The 14,457-nt window shown below is 40.3% G+C and overlaps 1 protein-coding gene across 1 annotated transcript in view; it reads left to right on the top strand.

Annotated features, from left to right (window-relative positions):
* The window catches only part of tgfbr2l (transforming growth factor beta receptor-like), a 102,818-nt gene extending 93,134 nt beyond the window's left edge, over window positions 1-9,684 (top strand). Inside the window, exons 6-7 of the mRNA XM_070874543.1 lie at window positions 1,313-1,440; window positions 9,001-9,684. Coding sequence (XP_070730644.1) covers window positions 1,313-1,440; window positions 9,001-9,231 — 359 coding nt within the window. The 3' untranslated portion in view covers window positions 9,232-9,684. The remainder of the gene's footprint in view (window positions 1-1,312; window positions 1,441-9,000) is intronic.
* Window positions 9,685-14,457: the final 4,773 nt, after the last annotated feature.

The following is a 14,457-nucleotide window of genomic DNA, read 5'->3' as shown; positions in this document are numbered from 1 at the left end:
TCACTCAAATCTGTCTGAAAAGAATTTGAATGAGTTTGATCAGTTCTTAATGCAGGTATTATGTGGTGTATCGATTGATTTCTATAGTTCTTTAGTTGTTTTTTTTAATATAGCTCAAAATATCATAAAAATGATCTTTGTGAGCCATCAAGGAGATCATTTGGCCCATCCAGCTTATTATTTTCTAAATTGGCTGACTGCGCACATGCACTGTGTGGTATGGTACTGAGCCATAGGAACTAGGAAGATCGAACTCCCAAGTTTGATTCTGGTTTGTGCTCAGATAGATTATCTCGAAGGAGAGCAGAGGAGACATTACAATCTGCCTTGGTATTTATATGATAGGGAGGGGAAAGAAAGCACCTGATCACTACCCAATAATCCCAGCCAGAATTATATGTACTCAGGCATAAATCATAGAATTTTGCAGTATGAAAGGGGGTCCTTTTGGTCCCTTTTTACCTGTGCATTATCTCTGAAAGAGCTATCCACTTAGTCCCAATCTCAGCCCTTTCCTTGTATTGATTTAATGTATTTTTATGTATTTATCCATTTTCTTTTTGCTGATGATCTTACATTTATACCCTTTGGTTATCGACTCATCAATCAATGGAAATAGTTTTTCCTGATTTACCTGATCAAATCTAGTCAAAGTTTTGAACACTGCATGAGTGAAGGCAGGACAGGATGCCCCTACAGTTTAATAGCTTACCAACACTCATTCTGCAGGCTCACAGATGAAGACTCATTACTTACGTAACTGCCATCTGTAACTTAGCAAGTGTGACTACCTTCAGGAGAGGAGGGGTAAAAAAGATAGTTGGAAGCGAAATTGAGAGGGGGGAAAATAAATTGCTAAGGAGAGTCAAAATGCTCTTGATTTTCTTTAAATAATGCATTGAAAGGGACATTGGGTGTAATTTTCAGCTTCATCACTTGGGAGGTAAACTGGGAATGAAAATCAGGTAGGCGCTCCATTCCACCAGTTTATTGCCCTACTGGTAAAGGTGAAAATTATCGCCATTATATCTTCCAAACAGTTAAACTTACCTGGCTGCTAAAGTCTCAAGAAGATCCCAAAATAATATTTTAATATTTCAACCATTCATTGCATTTGGTTATATTTAACCCCTAATATTGACTGCAACAACTACATTGATATACTGCTCATGTAAAAGGATGTCTTACAATACTTTACAAGAAATGCCATTAGATTTTGCCTAAAATATAGCAACTTCTAGTACTTCTAGATATTGCTGTGTAAAATGGAATTAAAATGCATTCATAAATAATGCTCTTTCAATTTTCTTAGAAGTGAAAAGTTATGAATCACCCTTTGGCTCAAAGGTTCGTGAGCATCCATGTGTTGAAAGTATGAGGGACATTGTACTACGGGACAAAGGTCGCCCTGAAATTCCTAGCAGTTGGCTGGTGCATAAAGTAGGTGAAGAATGAGCGAGAATGGAGTGTGAATGCTGTTAACTCTACCAACACAAATTCTCTTTGTACAACAAAATAGTATTTTAGGAATTTGACATTTACAGAAGGAACAGCAGTATCATTCTATGTTTTTTTGAGAGTTTTTGCCGCTTTTTCCATGTATCAAGGAATGGATGATGTTAAATGTATGTTGCATAACCAGTATACTTCTTAATGTTTAAAAAATCACTATTGAACTAATTCATTAATTTTAGTGTTTGTTCAGAAAATATGATAATCCTGCACCACTTTTAAAATATGTCAATATAATTTTCTTTGGAAATCAACTTTTTTGTCGCGATTACTGCTAGGCTTTTGAAGTCTAGGATCTTATGAAGAGTAAATTCCCTAATTGATGGCCATTTGTTGTACATTTCATTGTCTGATACTACTCAGTTTAAGAGCACTTCATGCACACTGGCTTTTGGAACTGCTTTGCTTCACAAACTGCAAAATATAATTGGGGTAGACTGATGGAAAGCATAAAAGGGTAAGATATCCAAGGATTCAGAACCTGGGCAATGGAAATACTGATAAGACAGAGATTGAGTCATGTTGAATAGGTGATCACCCTGATGTCAGTGGTATTACCTTCACTTCTGAGTCAGAACGTTGTGGGTTCTACTCCAGAGACTTGAGTACTTGGGCCTAGAAATCCGACAGTGCAGTGCTAGTTTTGTGGGCACTAAACTACCTCCTATGCCTCCAAGATGGTGGGCAGGAAGTGCACTCCCATTACGAGCTGGAAGTGTGCCGCCCGTCATATTGGTCTAGCCAAGAAAATTGGCATCTGGGGCCCACACCTGAAACAAGAGTTAGGCCCTTTGCATATACAAATACGTGACCAAATGCCTGTTTGGTGCCCCCAAATCATACTGGTTTGCCTTGTGACAGCCGGCATCACCACCACCACCGGATGCACTTAGGATAACCAGGTCTATAATGCGGCCTAACAGGTGGTCCTAAAAATGACTGCCTGTTAGGCTGCAAGCAACAAGGTAAATTTTTAAAATATACTTACATATATGTGGAGCTGGGAAGAGCAGGAGTGCTCTCCTGATCCCACATTAAAAGCCTGCGGGCCACCTCCTTTTCATTTCCCTTTGTTAATAATGTTTCAGGAGTGGCAATTCTAATGGGCTTTCGGAATCTCCTCCAGTTTTCCCATGTTTCATTCTACTCACTCATTGACCTATGACCCAATAGCAAGTATCCTGTGATCTTAATGGATTTCAGAATCATAGAACGACACAGCATTGAAGGAGGCCATTCAGCGCATCATACCTGTGCCAGCTCTTTGGTAGAGTTATCCAATTAATCCCACTCCCCTGCTCTTTTCCCATAACGCTGTAAAAGAAATTCCCTTCAAGCATTTATTCAATTCTCTTTTGAAAGTTACTGTTGAATCTGCTCCCAACCACACTTGCAGGCAGTGCATTCCAGATCACAACAACTGACTGTGTAAAAAATGTTTTCCTCGTGTCACCTCTGGTTCTTTTGCCAGTCACCTTAAATCTGCTTTTGTCCGAGAAGCACCCCACAACTTCGTTGCTCTCGTTATCTCTAGCATATGCTCTTTTGTGTGCTGATTTATATCTATCCTTCCCTCTCCTTTTTTGGCAATATTCCAGACATGGGAACCATACTGATAGAATTTAGAGTGTCCCAAAAATACACACATTATTTTCGCTGCCTGGGTTTTTTTTTTAAAATAGCATAGCTGGGATAAAAACAGAAAATGCTGGAAATCTCAGCAGGTCAGGCAGCATCAGTGGAGACAGAAACAGATTTAATGTTGCAGGTCGCTGACCCTTCATCAAAACTGGCAATAGTTCAGAATGTAACAGATTCTCAGTTCTGCTCTTTAATTCTCCGCTCCATTCCCACTCTGACCTCTCCGTCCTCAGCCTCCTACACTGTTCCAATGAAGCTCAATGCAAGCTCGAGGAACAGCACCTCATTTTTCGTTTAGGAACTTTACAGCTTTCTGGAGTCAACATGGGGTTCCACAATTTCAGATTATAACCTCTGCCCACATTTTGTTCCCTTTCCTCGCTTTTCTTTAAAAAACAAAAACTTGCCCCTGCCCCTTTTTTATTTTTATTTTGTTTTTCTCAGTTTTCCACGGCAGCTGGTAATTATTCCACCATTCACATCCGATGTAGACTTAACTTTTGTTTCCTAACTTGTGCTATTACCACCTCAATTTGGCGAACCATCCCTTTTGTCTCTCAAATCTCTTCTGCCTTCCACCAGATCACCGACCTTCCCTTTTGTTCTTTCCACCTCCACCCCTCTCAGGGCCCCAGCACTTCCTTAAGAATCTGTTACATTTCAAACTATTGCCAGTTCTGATCTGAAACGTTAACTCTGTTTCTCTCTCCGCAAATGCTGCCTGACCCGCTGAGATTTCCAGCGTTTTCTGTTTTTATTTCAGATTCCAGCATCCGCAGTATTTTGCTTTTGTTTAAGCTCATATGGGAGTTGAGCTTAATTTTAATACAGAATGTAACTGCATGCTGTGAATGGTAGAAACCCCAATAGTTTGCCCCTTTTAGGAGGGAGTGAAGTCCCAAATGAATCTCTAGAGTGAGGCTATGCTGCAGTACGTGAGTTACGATCTACTGTGATGTTCATTTTCCCCATTTCTCAGTCTCTTTTGGTGGCAGAGAGGTGAGGCTCCACTTAAAAACTAGGTTGCTTAATGGCAATAGTGTATTTATAGAAAGTGGATACACCCCATTATAATTATTACATTCATCTTAGCCATTGTGATTATTGAGTTTGCTGTGCTGGAAGAGGTGTGGTGCCCTCTTTTGGAACATTCCTTGCAGAAGACGGATCTCCTTGGTACTGTAAAACAAATAAAAATTAATATAGCTTCTAGAGGTAAATGTTTCTTTATACACTATTCAGAGAAAGTACCCCCTCACACATTATCCCCTTCTTTAAGGCATTCTTACATAGAAACATAGAAAATAGGTGCAGGAGCAGGCCTTCGAGCCTGCACCACCATTCAATAAGATGATGGCTGATCATTTACTTCAGTACCCCTTTCCTGTTTTCTCTCCATACCCCTTGATCCCTTTAGCCATAAGGGCCATATCTAACTCCCTCTTGAATATATCTAATGAACTGGACTCAACAACTTTCTGCGATAGGGAATTCCACGGGTTAACAACTTTGAGTGAAGAAGTTACTCCTCATCTCAGTCCTTACCCCTTATCCGTAGATTGTGACCCCTGGTTCTGCACTTCCCCATCATCGGGAACATTCTTCTTGCCTCGAACCTGTCCAATCCTGTCAGAATTTTATATGGTTCTATGAGATCTCCTCTCATTCTTCTAAACTCCAGTGAATACAGGCCCAGTTGATCCAGTCTCTCCTCATATGTCAGTCCTGCCATTCCGGGAATCAGTCTGGTGAACCTTTGCTGCACTCCCTCAATAGCAAGAACGTCCTTCCTCAGATTAGGAGACCAAAACTGAACACAATATTCCAGGTGAGGCCTCACCAAGGCCCTGAACAACTGCAGTAAGACCTCCCTGCTCCTATACTCAAATCCCCTAGCTATGAAGGCCAACATGCCATTTGCCTTCTTCACCACCTGCTGTGCCTGCATGCCAACTTTCAATGACTGATGTAGCATGACACCGAGGTCTCATTGCACCTCCCCTTTTCCTAATCTGTCGCCATGCAGATAATATTCTGCCTTATTGTTTTTGCCACCAAAATGGATAACCTCACATTCATCCACATTATACTGCATCTGCCATGCATTTGCCCACTCAGCTACCCTGTCCAAGTCACCCTGCAGCCTCTCAGCATCCTCCTCACAGCTAACACCACCACCCAGCTTAGTGTCATCTGCAAACTTGGGGATATTACACTCAATTCCTTCATCTAAATCATTGATGTATATTGTAAATAGCTGGGCTCCCAGCTCTGAGCTCTGCGGCACCCCACTAGTCACTGCCTGCCATTCTGAAAAGGACCTGGTTATCCCAACTCTTTGCTTCCTGTCTGCCAAGCAGTTCGCTATCCATGTCAATACATTACCCCCAATACCATATGCTTTAATTTTGCACATCAATCTCGTATGTGGAACCTTGTCAAAAGCCTTTTGAAAGTCCAAATACACCACATCCACTGGTTCTCCCTTGTCCACTCTGCTAGTTACATCCTCAAAAAATTCCAGAACATTCGTCAAGCATGATTTCCCTTTTATAAATCTATGCTGACTTGGTCTGATCCTGTCACTGCTTTCCAAATGCGCTGCTATTTCATCCTTAATGATTGATTCCAACATTTTCCCCACTACCGATGTCAGGCTAACCGGTCTATAATTACCCGTTTTCTCTCTCCCTCCTTTTTAAAAAAGTGGTGTTACATTAGCTACCCTCCAGTCCATAGGAACTGATCCAGAGTCAATAGACTGTTCGAAAATGATCACCAATGCATCCACTACGTCTGGGGCCACTTCCTTAAGTGCTCTGGGATGCAGACTATCAGGCTCTGGGGATTTATCGGCCTTCAATCCCATCAATTTCCCGAACACAATTTCCCGCCTGATAAGGATATGCCTCAGTTCCTCCTTCTTACTAGACACACTGTCCCCTAGTACATTCCGAAGGTTATTTGTGTCTTCCTTCGTGAAGACAGAACCAAAGTATGTGTTCAATTGGTCTACCATTTCTTTGTTCCCCATTATAAATTCACCTGAATCCGACTGCAAGGGACCTAGTCTCAGAATGAACTGGGTCACGCTCCATCTTAATATAGAATTCTACCATATTATGGTCACTCTTCCCCAAGGGGCCTCGCACAACAAGATTGCTAATTAGTCCTTTTTCATTACACATCACCTAGTCTAGGGATTGGTCTCGAAAACCATCCTTAATACACTCCAGGAAATCCTCCTCCACTGTATTGCTACCATTTTGGTTAGCCCAATCTATATGTAGATTAAAGTCGCCCATGATAACTGCTGTACCTTTATTGCACGCATCCCTTATTTCTTGTTTGATGCTGTCCCCAACCTCACTACTACTGTTTGGTGGTCTGCACACAACTCCCACTAGCGTTTTCTGCCCTTTGGTATTCCGCAGCTCTACCTGTACAGAAATCTCATCATCCAAGCTAATGTGCTTCCTTACTATTGTGTTAATTTCCTCTTTAACCAGCAAAGCTACCCCACCTCCTTTTCCTTTCTGTCTATCCTTCCTGAATGTTGAGTTCCCAACCTTGGTCATCCTGGAGCCATGTCTCCGTAATCCCAATTATATCATATCCGTTAACTGCTATCTGCGCAGTTAATTCGTCCACCTTATTACAAATACTCCTCACATTGAGGCACAGAGCCTTCTGGCTTGTCTTTTTAACACACTTTGTCCCTTTAGAATTTTGCTGTAATGTAGCCAGTTTTGATTTTTGCATTGGATTTCTCTGCCCTCCACTTTTACTTTTCTTCTTTCTATCTTTTGCTTCTGCCCCCATTTTATTTCCCTCTGTCTCCCTGCATAGGTTCCCATCCCCCTGCCATATTAGTTTAACCCCTCCCTAAAGGCACCAACAAACACTCCCCCTTGGACATTGGTTCCGGTCCTGCCCAGGTGCAGACCGTCTGGGTTTGTACTGGTCCCACCTCCCCCAGAACCGGTTCCAATGTCCCAGGAATTTGAATCCCTCCCTCTTGCACCATTCCTCAAGCCACATATTCATCTTAGCTATCCTGCAATTCCTACTCTGACTAGCACGTGGCACTGGTAGCAATCCTGAGATTACTACCTTTGAAGTCCTACTTTTTAAATTTAACTTCTAGTTCCCTAAATTCAGCTTGTAGGACCTCATCCTGTTTTTTTTTCACCTATATCGATGGTACCTATATGCACCACAGCAACAGAAACGCCGATCTATTCCCCTTACAATAGAATCTCCTACCACTATAGCTCTCCCATTCTTTTTCCTGCCTTCCTGTGCAGCAAAAACACCTATCTATTCCCCTTACAATAGAATCTACTACCACTATAGCTCTCGCATTCTTTTTCCTGCCCTCCTGTGCAGCAAAGCCACCCACGGTGCCATGAACTTGGCTGCTGCTGCCTTCTCCTGATGAGCCATCTCCCCCAACAGTACTCAAAACAATGCATCTGTTTTGGAGGGAGATGACTGCAGGGGACTCCTGCACTGCCTTCCTATTCCTGTTCTGCTTGATGGTAACCCATTCGCTATCTGCCTTTGTAACCTTTACCTGCGGGGTGACCAACTCACTAAATGTGCTATTCATGAAATCCTCAGCATTGCGGCTGCTCCAGAGTGAATCCATGCGCAGCTCCAGCGCCATCATGCTGTCTGACAGGAGCTGCAGCTGGATACACTTCCTGCATACATAGTCGTCAGGGACACTGTCCCTCATTTCCCACATAGCACAGGAGGAGCATGACACGGGATTGGGCTCTCCTGCCATGACTTAACCCTTAAATTAATTTAATTTGGCAACTATGCCAAAGGTTACTTACTGATAAGATAAAGAAAAAGAAAAAAAGATAAAGGAAAAACTACTCACCAATCACTAACCCCCTTGGCTGTGACATCACCTTTCAATTTCTTTTTACTTCTTTTTTTGCCCTTTCTCCCTGCAGTAGCTTGCTGCTGGGCCTTTAGTAGGCCTCTCCCCTCTCGCCGCTGGCTGCTCCGCCTCCCGACTGCTGCTCCCGACGCTGCTGGGCCTTTAGTAGGCCTCTGACCTCTCGGCCTCCCGACTGCTGCTCCCGACGTTGCTGGGCCTTTAGTAGGCCTCTCATCTTTCACCGCTCGGCCTCCCGGCTGCTGGACCTTTAGTTGGCCTCTCGCTGCTTGCTGCTCCGCCTCCCGACTGCTGCTCCCGACACTGCTGGGCCGTTAGTAGGCATCTCACCTCTCGCCTCCCGACTTCTAATGTTTTAACTGTTATGATCTGGGGTACATGACACTTGTGGGCAGGTTCTTACATTTACATTGATTAAGGAAGCTGGTTTTAACAAACAGCAGAATCACAGACCTACATTTTATGGGTCCAATGATTTTACCACCAAGATAAGGGTGCTGGTATTAACAATGTTAAAATGTGGGGAGCTGGCTCTGGACTTCAATCTATCAGGATCTGAACTAAAGAAGTAACTTTAAATTAGCCTTTAATGTGGTAATTATTTGGTGGTATTTCAGTAAAACATACAAGCAAAACATTTTGAACCTTGTTTAGTCAAAGACTGAACAATTAATGAAATGTCTAATTCATGTCTAATTTATGGCTGTTGATCCATTATTGTAGTATGATCTTTGATTATGGCTGCCTAACAGTGTATGTGTGTTACTGGCATTGTGATATTGGAGTATTTGCATTAATGATGGTGTGTCATTGGAATTGATGCAAGTATGCTCCCAATTAAAATCAAGTTGTACTAACTATAGGTGAATATATGACTATTATTTTTCTTATACTGTGGCAGCCACCATGTATTTTTTTTATTGTTCCTTGAACAGGGCATGCATTTCCTCTGTGACACTATCATAGAGTGTTGGGACCATGATCCTGAGGCACGTCTTACAGCGCATTGTGTGGCTGAGAGGGTCAATATGATGGTACAAATGAACTGTGAAGATTTCCTCAACAACAACACAGACAATGAAGCAAGCAAGGAAGGAGGTTCTGAGCCCTCAGATCTTGGAAGCCTGGTTGAACATAAAAATATCGAACTAGTCACAGATGTGTGAACAAATTCAAGCACCAAGAGCATACATTTTGGTCTCTTTGTACATGAAAAATTACATATGACTGAATACCAAAAATAAAGAGAGGATGTCAGATGAACACAGCTGAATTGATATGGTCCATTATTAATAATTTTACCTGGCGAAGACATCATGGTATACAGTGGACTCCAGATAAATGCACACCTGATCCAAGCAGAATTCTTGTCTGTGCATAGAACACCAAGGTACCAAATTGGTAATATTATACAGAATTCCTGAATCAGTCAGAATATTTAAAATGTGCTGTGACATTTCTTGTCTGGATTATGAAAATGATTCTGATGTGACAAAATTGCTGGAAATCATGACTATGACAGTCCAGCATATCAATCATGGACATTACACACATCAGGTTCCATGTAAAAGATTAAATAATACTTTGTATAATAAAGGGTTTCAAATTAGGTTTAGTTGTAGTGACAGTGATTACATGGAACGAGGTATAAATATTATAAGTAGCTCCTTTAGAAGCAATTAATATTGACTGGAAGTAATTTTCCAAGCATAAAATGCATTGGTAAACTAGGCACACATTTGTTGGGATTCGTTTGTTTATAATGGATTCAGATCTTTAATGTGCATGCACTAGAATGGCATGTTGAACATGACTCTTGCACATGGCAGGGTCAATGGTAAAGAAAATCTGCCAATTTACTATCGCTTGTTTTTCCCTACTACCCAAGACCACTTTTACCTCCAATGATAGGATAACTTGCAAAACCAGTTTGTTGCAGGTCTTAAATATAATATTGGTGATGAGAGCTTTTGACAATAAAAGTTTGTTGCTGAGCTATAACCTTAATGCAGGTCAATATGGAGTTAAGACATTAGAACAACTTTATACAAAACTGGAAGCTGAAAATTGTATTTTTCTAATGAAATAATAATTTACATTTGTACATAGAATATTTTACCTAACATTTTGGTGCTAAATTTTCCTCTGAAGATGAATACACTTGTTACTAGTATTGTGTGAAAATAATTGTATTTACATTGTCAAATCCATATTTGTCTGTTCATATTTACATGAATTCTATGGTATATTGAAATGCAGATCATACAGGTAGTTTGTCAAACCTTCATATGCTTTGAGATCAGTGCAGCACAGAACTGAACAAAAAAGGTTAGATTTTATGAACATGCAGTAATGATCTTGGTCACCAGGAGTGAATATCAGGCCATTGTAAGGGCTCTCCACATTTTTTCCTCCAGGAAAATGGATGGAAGTTGTGGCTCATGGAATCCCTATATTCCCTCCCGTTGGAAATGAATCTGTGCTAGGAGTGTGCGTTCATAAAATTTATCCGATAACCTATACATTTGCCGTCTTTGTTTCAAATAAATGAGCCTATGTTCAGCATTCAACTAAAATATGCCAGTGATTTAAAAGTTTTTAGAAAGAGTTTATAATAGGCTCCTGGGAGAGTCACAAGGCTGGGGAGCTCCAATGATGTATGACCAAATATAGCTAAAAGCTGAAATTGAGTAAAAACTTTTGGGCTCGCTCTAACTACATCCCTACTGGCTCAATTGATCAATGCACTATACAAACCAGGAAGGACCCAGATTCAATACATAATTTGTGCTTAGTTAATTCATTTCAGCTATGTTGGCCCCAGGATCCCTGTACTGGAGGGGAGGGGGAACATTGGCCATTGACGTGCGATACCTGGTTACTTCTCTTCACCACTATCTGCCTGGAAAGTGTGGATGTTGGGTGAAGACAGAATTGGCTCAGTTATGATGTTCACCCATTGGAATGAATAATCCGCAAACACTTACTTGAGGTACTGGAGGATTGCGGGTGTTATTGCTTTCAGAAGAAAAGGAAAACAAATTAAGGGAAGGTTGCTCCATTTAAGTTATTTGCTTTTAAATTTACTTGCTTTGTTCAAACTTTCAGTGTCCCATAGTTGTTCTGGAACTGCAATTTTGTGTCACAGAAACAGTGTTTTGAAAAAAAAAAGTGTTCTTCCAAGTAAGTCCCGTGTGTTATGGAGATCTTTATGTTTCCACAGTAAATTTCAGCTTCAGCAACATGCAGTTTGTGCACTCAAGCTGTTCTCCACCTTTCACCCTCAAGTTCTGCTCTGTGATTTGTTGGAGCTTAGGGGCAAAAGGCAGAAGTCAGCAGTGGGAGTATACGGATTGCACATTCTTCAAATTAGTGCCTCATACAGCAATCTGAATATCTTCAGAACAGATGGTATTTGGAAGGAAACACAATTTTAATAGGCTGACTTCAACGCCTAGCTACATGTCACAAAATAATTACAGGATAACTATAGAGCACTCCAGCATTCAGCTTTAAATAATAACTTGCCCTTCTAGCAGGTGTGGTATAGCTATAGGTGGTGGAATTGGAGGTTCACATGACTGGTAGAAGGATGTTACAGTCCAGTGAGAGAAGTTCTAAAGCATAGTATTACTGCACGTATAATAACAGAGACCTGATACTCCTACAAAAGCTGAAAGACAACTGAGGGTGAAACCTACAACACTGAAGCATGCAGACATAGATTTTTGTAATATTTTAAACTTTTTGAATTTAACTGTTTTTCTGTTCTTTTTAAATTTGTATTTTCGCCTCCCTTGTGGAGGACATGACATTACAGATTTATTCCTAGGCCTCTGTGACCCTGATTTGCTGCTGGAAAATATACACGGATCCAATGTACCTAGATATTTTTTCTGCAAGAAGATTTAGTGCTTTTCTGTGGGGAATTTCCCTTCCCACTGATGGTCTAACTGAGACCAAAGGAATCATAGATGCAAGCCTGTGCCTAATGCCCATAGCATCGTTTTGAGGGGATACCCTGCTCTGTTGTTCTTTACTGTGCCGCTTTCAATGATACAAAGTTACTCACTGGAACCATGCTATGTTTGAAGCTATTTTTCAATAGTTTCAGGCGATGCCTTCTTTGCATATGGTTCACTATCCAAGTGAAGATTCTTTTTTTTATTTTTGCTTCATTAAGTTATAAAGCTCTAGCTGGTATCAAAAGCAAATAAGGTGGGATTGCATCATGTGGCAGTTACTAAGATTCTACAATGGTTTTTGGAAAAACTGTGGTTTCATTATAGTATATATACTGCATTACAAATATAATTATGGATGGCTAAGGAATGAGTGATAAGCTTAAAATTTAGTTAAATGGTCTGACCACTAAAGCATGGAAGAGAAGCTCAAGTAGTTTATCTGAATCCTGAGAGTAAACTGCAGGATTTGTTAATCCACACTGGCTCTTTTTTAATAATAGATACTGTGGTGTCAATAAAATGAAAACAAAGCTAATAATGAGTAAAAGTAGTGTACAAATGATTGAGGCTGTGAGGGGTTAGTGTATTAATACGCTCCTGTTATGAGATTCACTGGAGAGTATAAAGATTATTTAGACCATTGTATTGTACACATGGTGTTTTATCTGTGGTTTAACTAGTCAGTAACACAATTAAAGGATTCAAAATTAAATTGTAAACCATGAGAATCATGCTTATATGCCTTGCTATTATCTGAATCCTGAGATTTATGTTACTCCATCTGTTTTTTATTATACAATGACATAATGGAAAGCCAAAGCCAACTGTTCCTTTGAACTGTATGTGAGCTATTCTTTTGTGAAATTCACATCACATGAGTTTTACTTGCTTTACAATGAAACGTGATCAAAATGGAAAGTTTTTCAGTGTATTGGTGGGATATTCACTATTGTGTGTGTGTGTATATATATTATTTAAACTTTTTGGGGCTATTTTAATTACTGTTTATATTTTAATGCAATAAATACATTTTAGCATGTTGTCTACATTATATTTTATTAAAAGGCAAGTTTAGTTCTTATTAATGCTTTCATGAATATCAATTAATATTGTTAAACCATTAAAACTGGAGAAAAATTAGTTTTGGAACTGTTTATCAGGTTCCTTATGCTTCCTGAAATGCATATTCAGTCATATAGGAATCAGAAACACTCAGGTTAGTCAATATCGGCAGCTGATCAGGAGAACTCCCCAAGGAAATTCTAGGCCATGATGTTTTAGAGGTACAAAATATCTTCTGACTTTACCTTTGAAAAAAGAAAGTTCATGATTTTGGTTTTATGTATAAATATGTTGGCTCTTTGGTAAAACACAATTTCATCACATCAGCATGCGTGTCTGGGAGCACTCCTGCTGTGGGTGAAATATAGATTCCAGAAGCTGACACTCCCAAAACTACATATCTAGCCAGATTTCTGATAGGAGTACATTATGCACCGGAGCTAATGCTTTTAAAATCTAGAGACTCCCTTGCTTGTACGTGATCAACAATGTACGAGTAGATAAGCTATTACTGTATTTTGTAAAATATGAACTGTTGTTCCTCTACTTTCGGCTATCTACTTGCAGCTGCAAGCAAAGTTGAGTACTTTGAGGCTACACAGAGCCTGCAGCTTTAACGTAAGCAATTATTCAATGGTGAAAACCACAAGATAATGTAATTTTGCTTTTCGAACATATGTATATTTTCTACTTGAAACTTTTCTTTATTTAACCTTTGGCTAATAATATAAAACTTGCTCTAAAAAACTTTGTAGATGTTTGTTCCAAAACAACTTCAAGTCATACATACCACAGGTACTTAGCCATTTAAGGTTTCATATTCACAAAACAAAATAAAGTTAAATTTGCATTAAGTCACATTAGTTTAATCAGTTTTAAATTTCTATTGGTAGACAGATCAATGAAAGGAAGCAACATGACTGAATTAGGAGTGAGGGATAATCAACACCACCTCCCCCCAACAAAGTGCTTCACAGAGGTGTTAGCAAAAAAAATGGATGCTGAGCCAAAGAAGGAGATATTTGAAGGCGACCAAAACCTTGGTCGAAGAGGTAGATTTTAAGAATGATCTTAAAGGAGAGGGAAGGAGAGAGGTTTAGGGAGGGAATTTTAGAGCGTGGGCTGAAGGAGTGTTGGCCAAGGGTGGGGTGACGGGAGGAGGAATGCACAAGAGGCCAGAGTCATAGGAACAGAGAGTTTGCAAGACTGGGTGGTGGGGGAAGGGAAGGTTGGAGGAGGTCACAGAAATGGGAATTACGATGTCATGAAGGGATTTAAACACAAGGATGAGAATTTTAAATTGGGGGACTAGGAACTAACGCAAGTCAGAGGACACATGGGTAATGGGTGACTAGGACTTGGTGC

This window comes from Pristiophorus japonicus, chromosome 3, assembly GCF_044704955.1.
Source record: "Pristiophorus japonicus isolate sPriJap1 chromosome 3, sPriJap1.hap1, whole genome shotgun sequence".
In the NCBI taxonomy this organism is placed as follows: Eukaryota; Metazoa; Chordata; class Chondrichthyes; family Pristiophoridae; genus Pristiophorus; species Pristiophorus japonicus.
The sequence above is the reverse complement of the archived record's forward strand: the minus strand, read 5'-3'. Positions and strand labels throughout refer to the sequence as shown.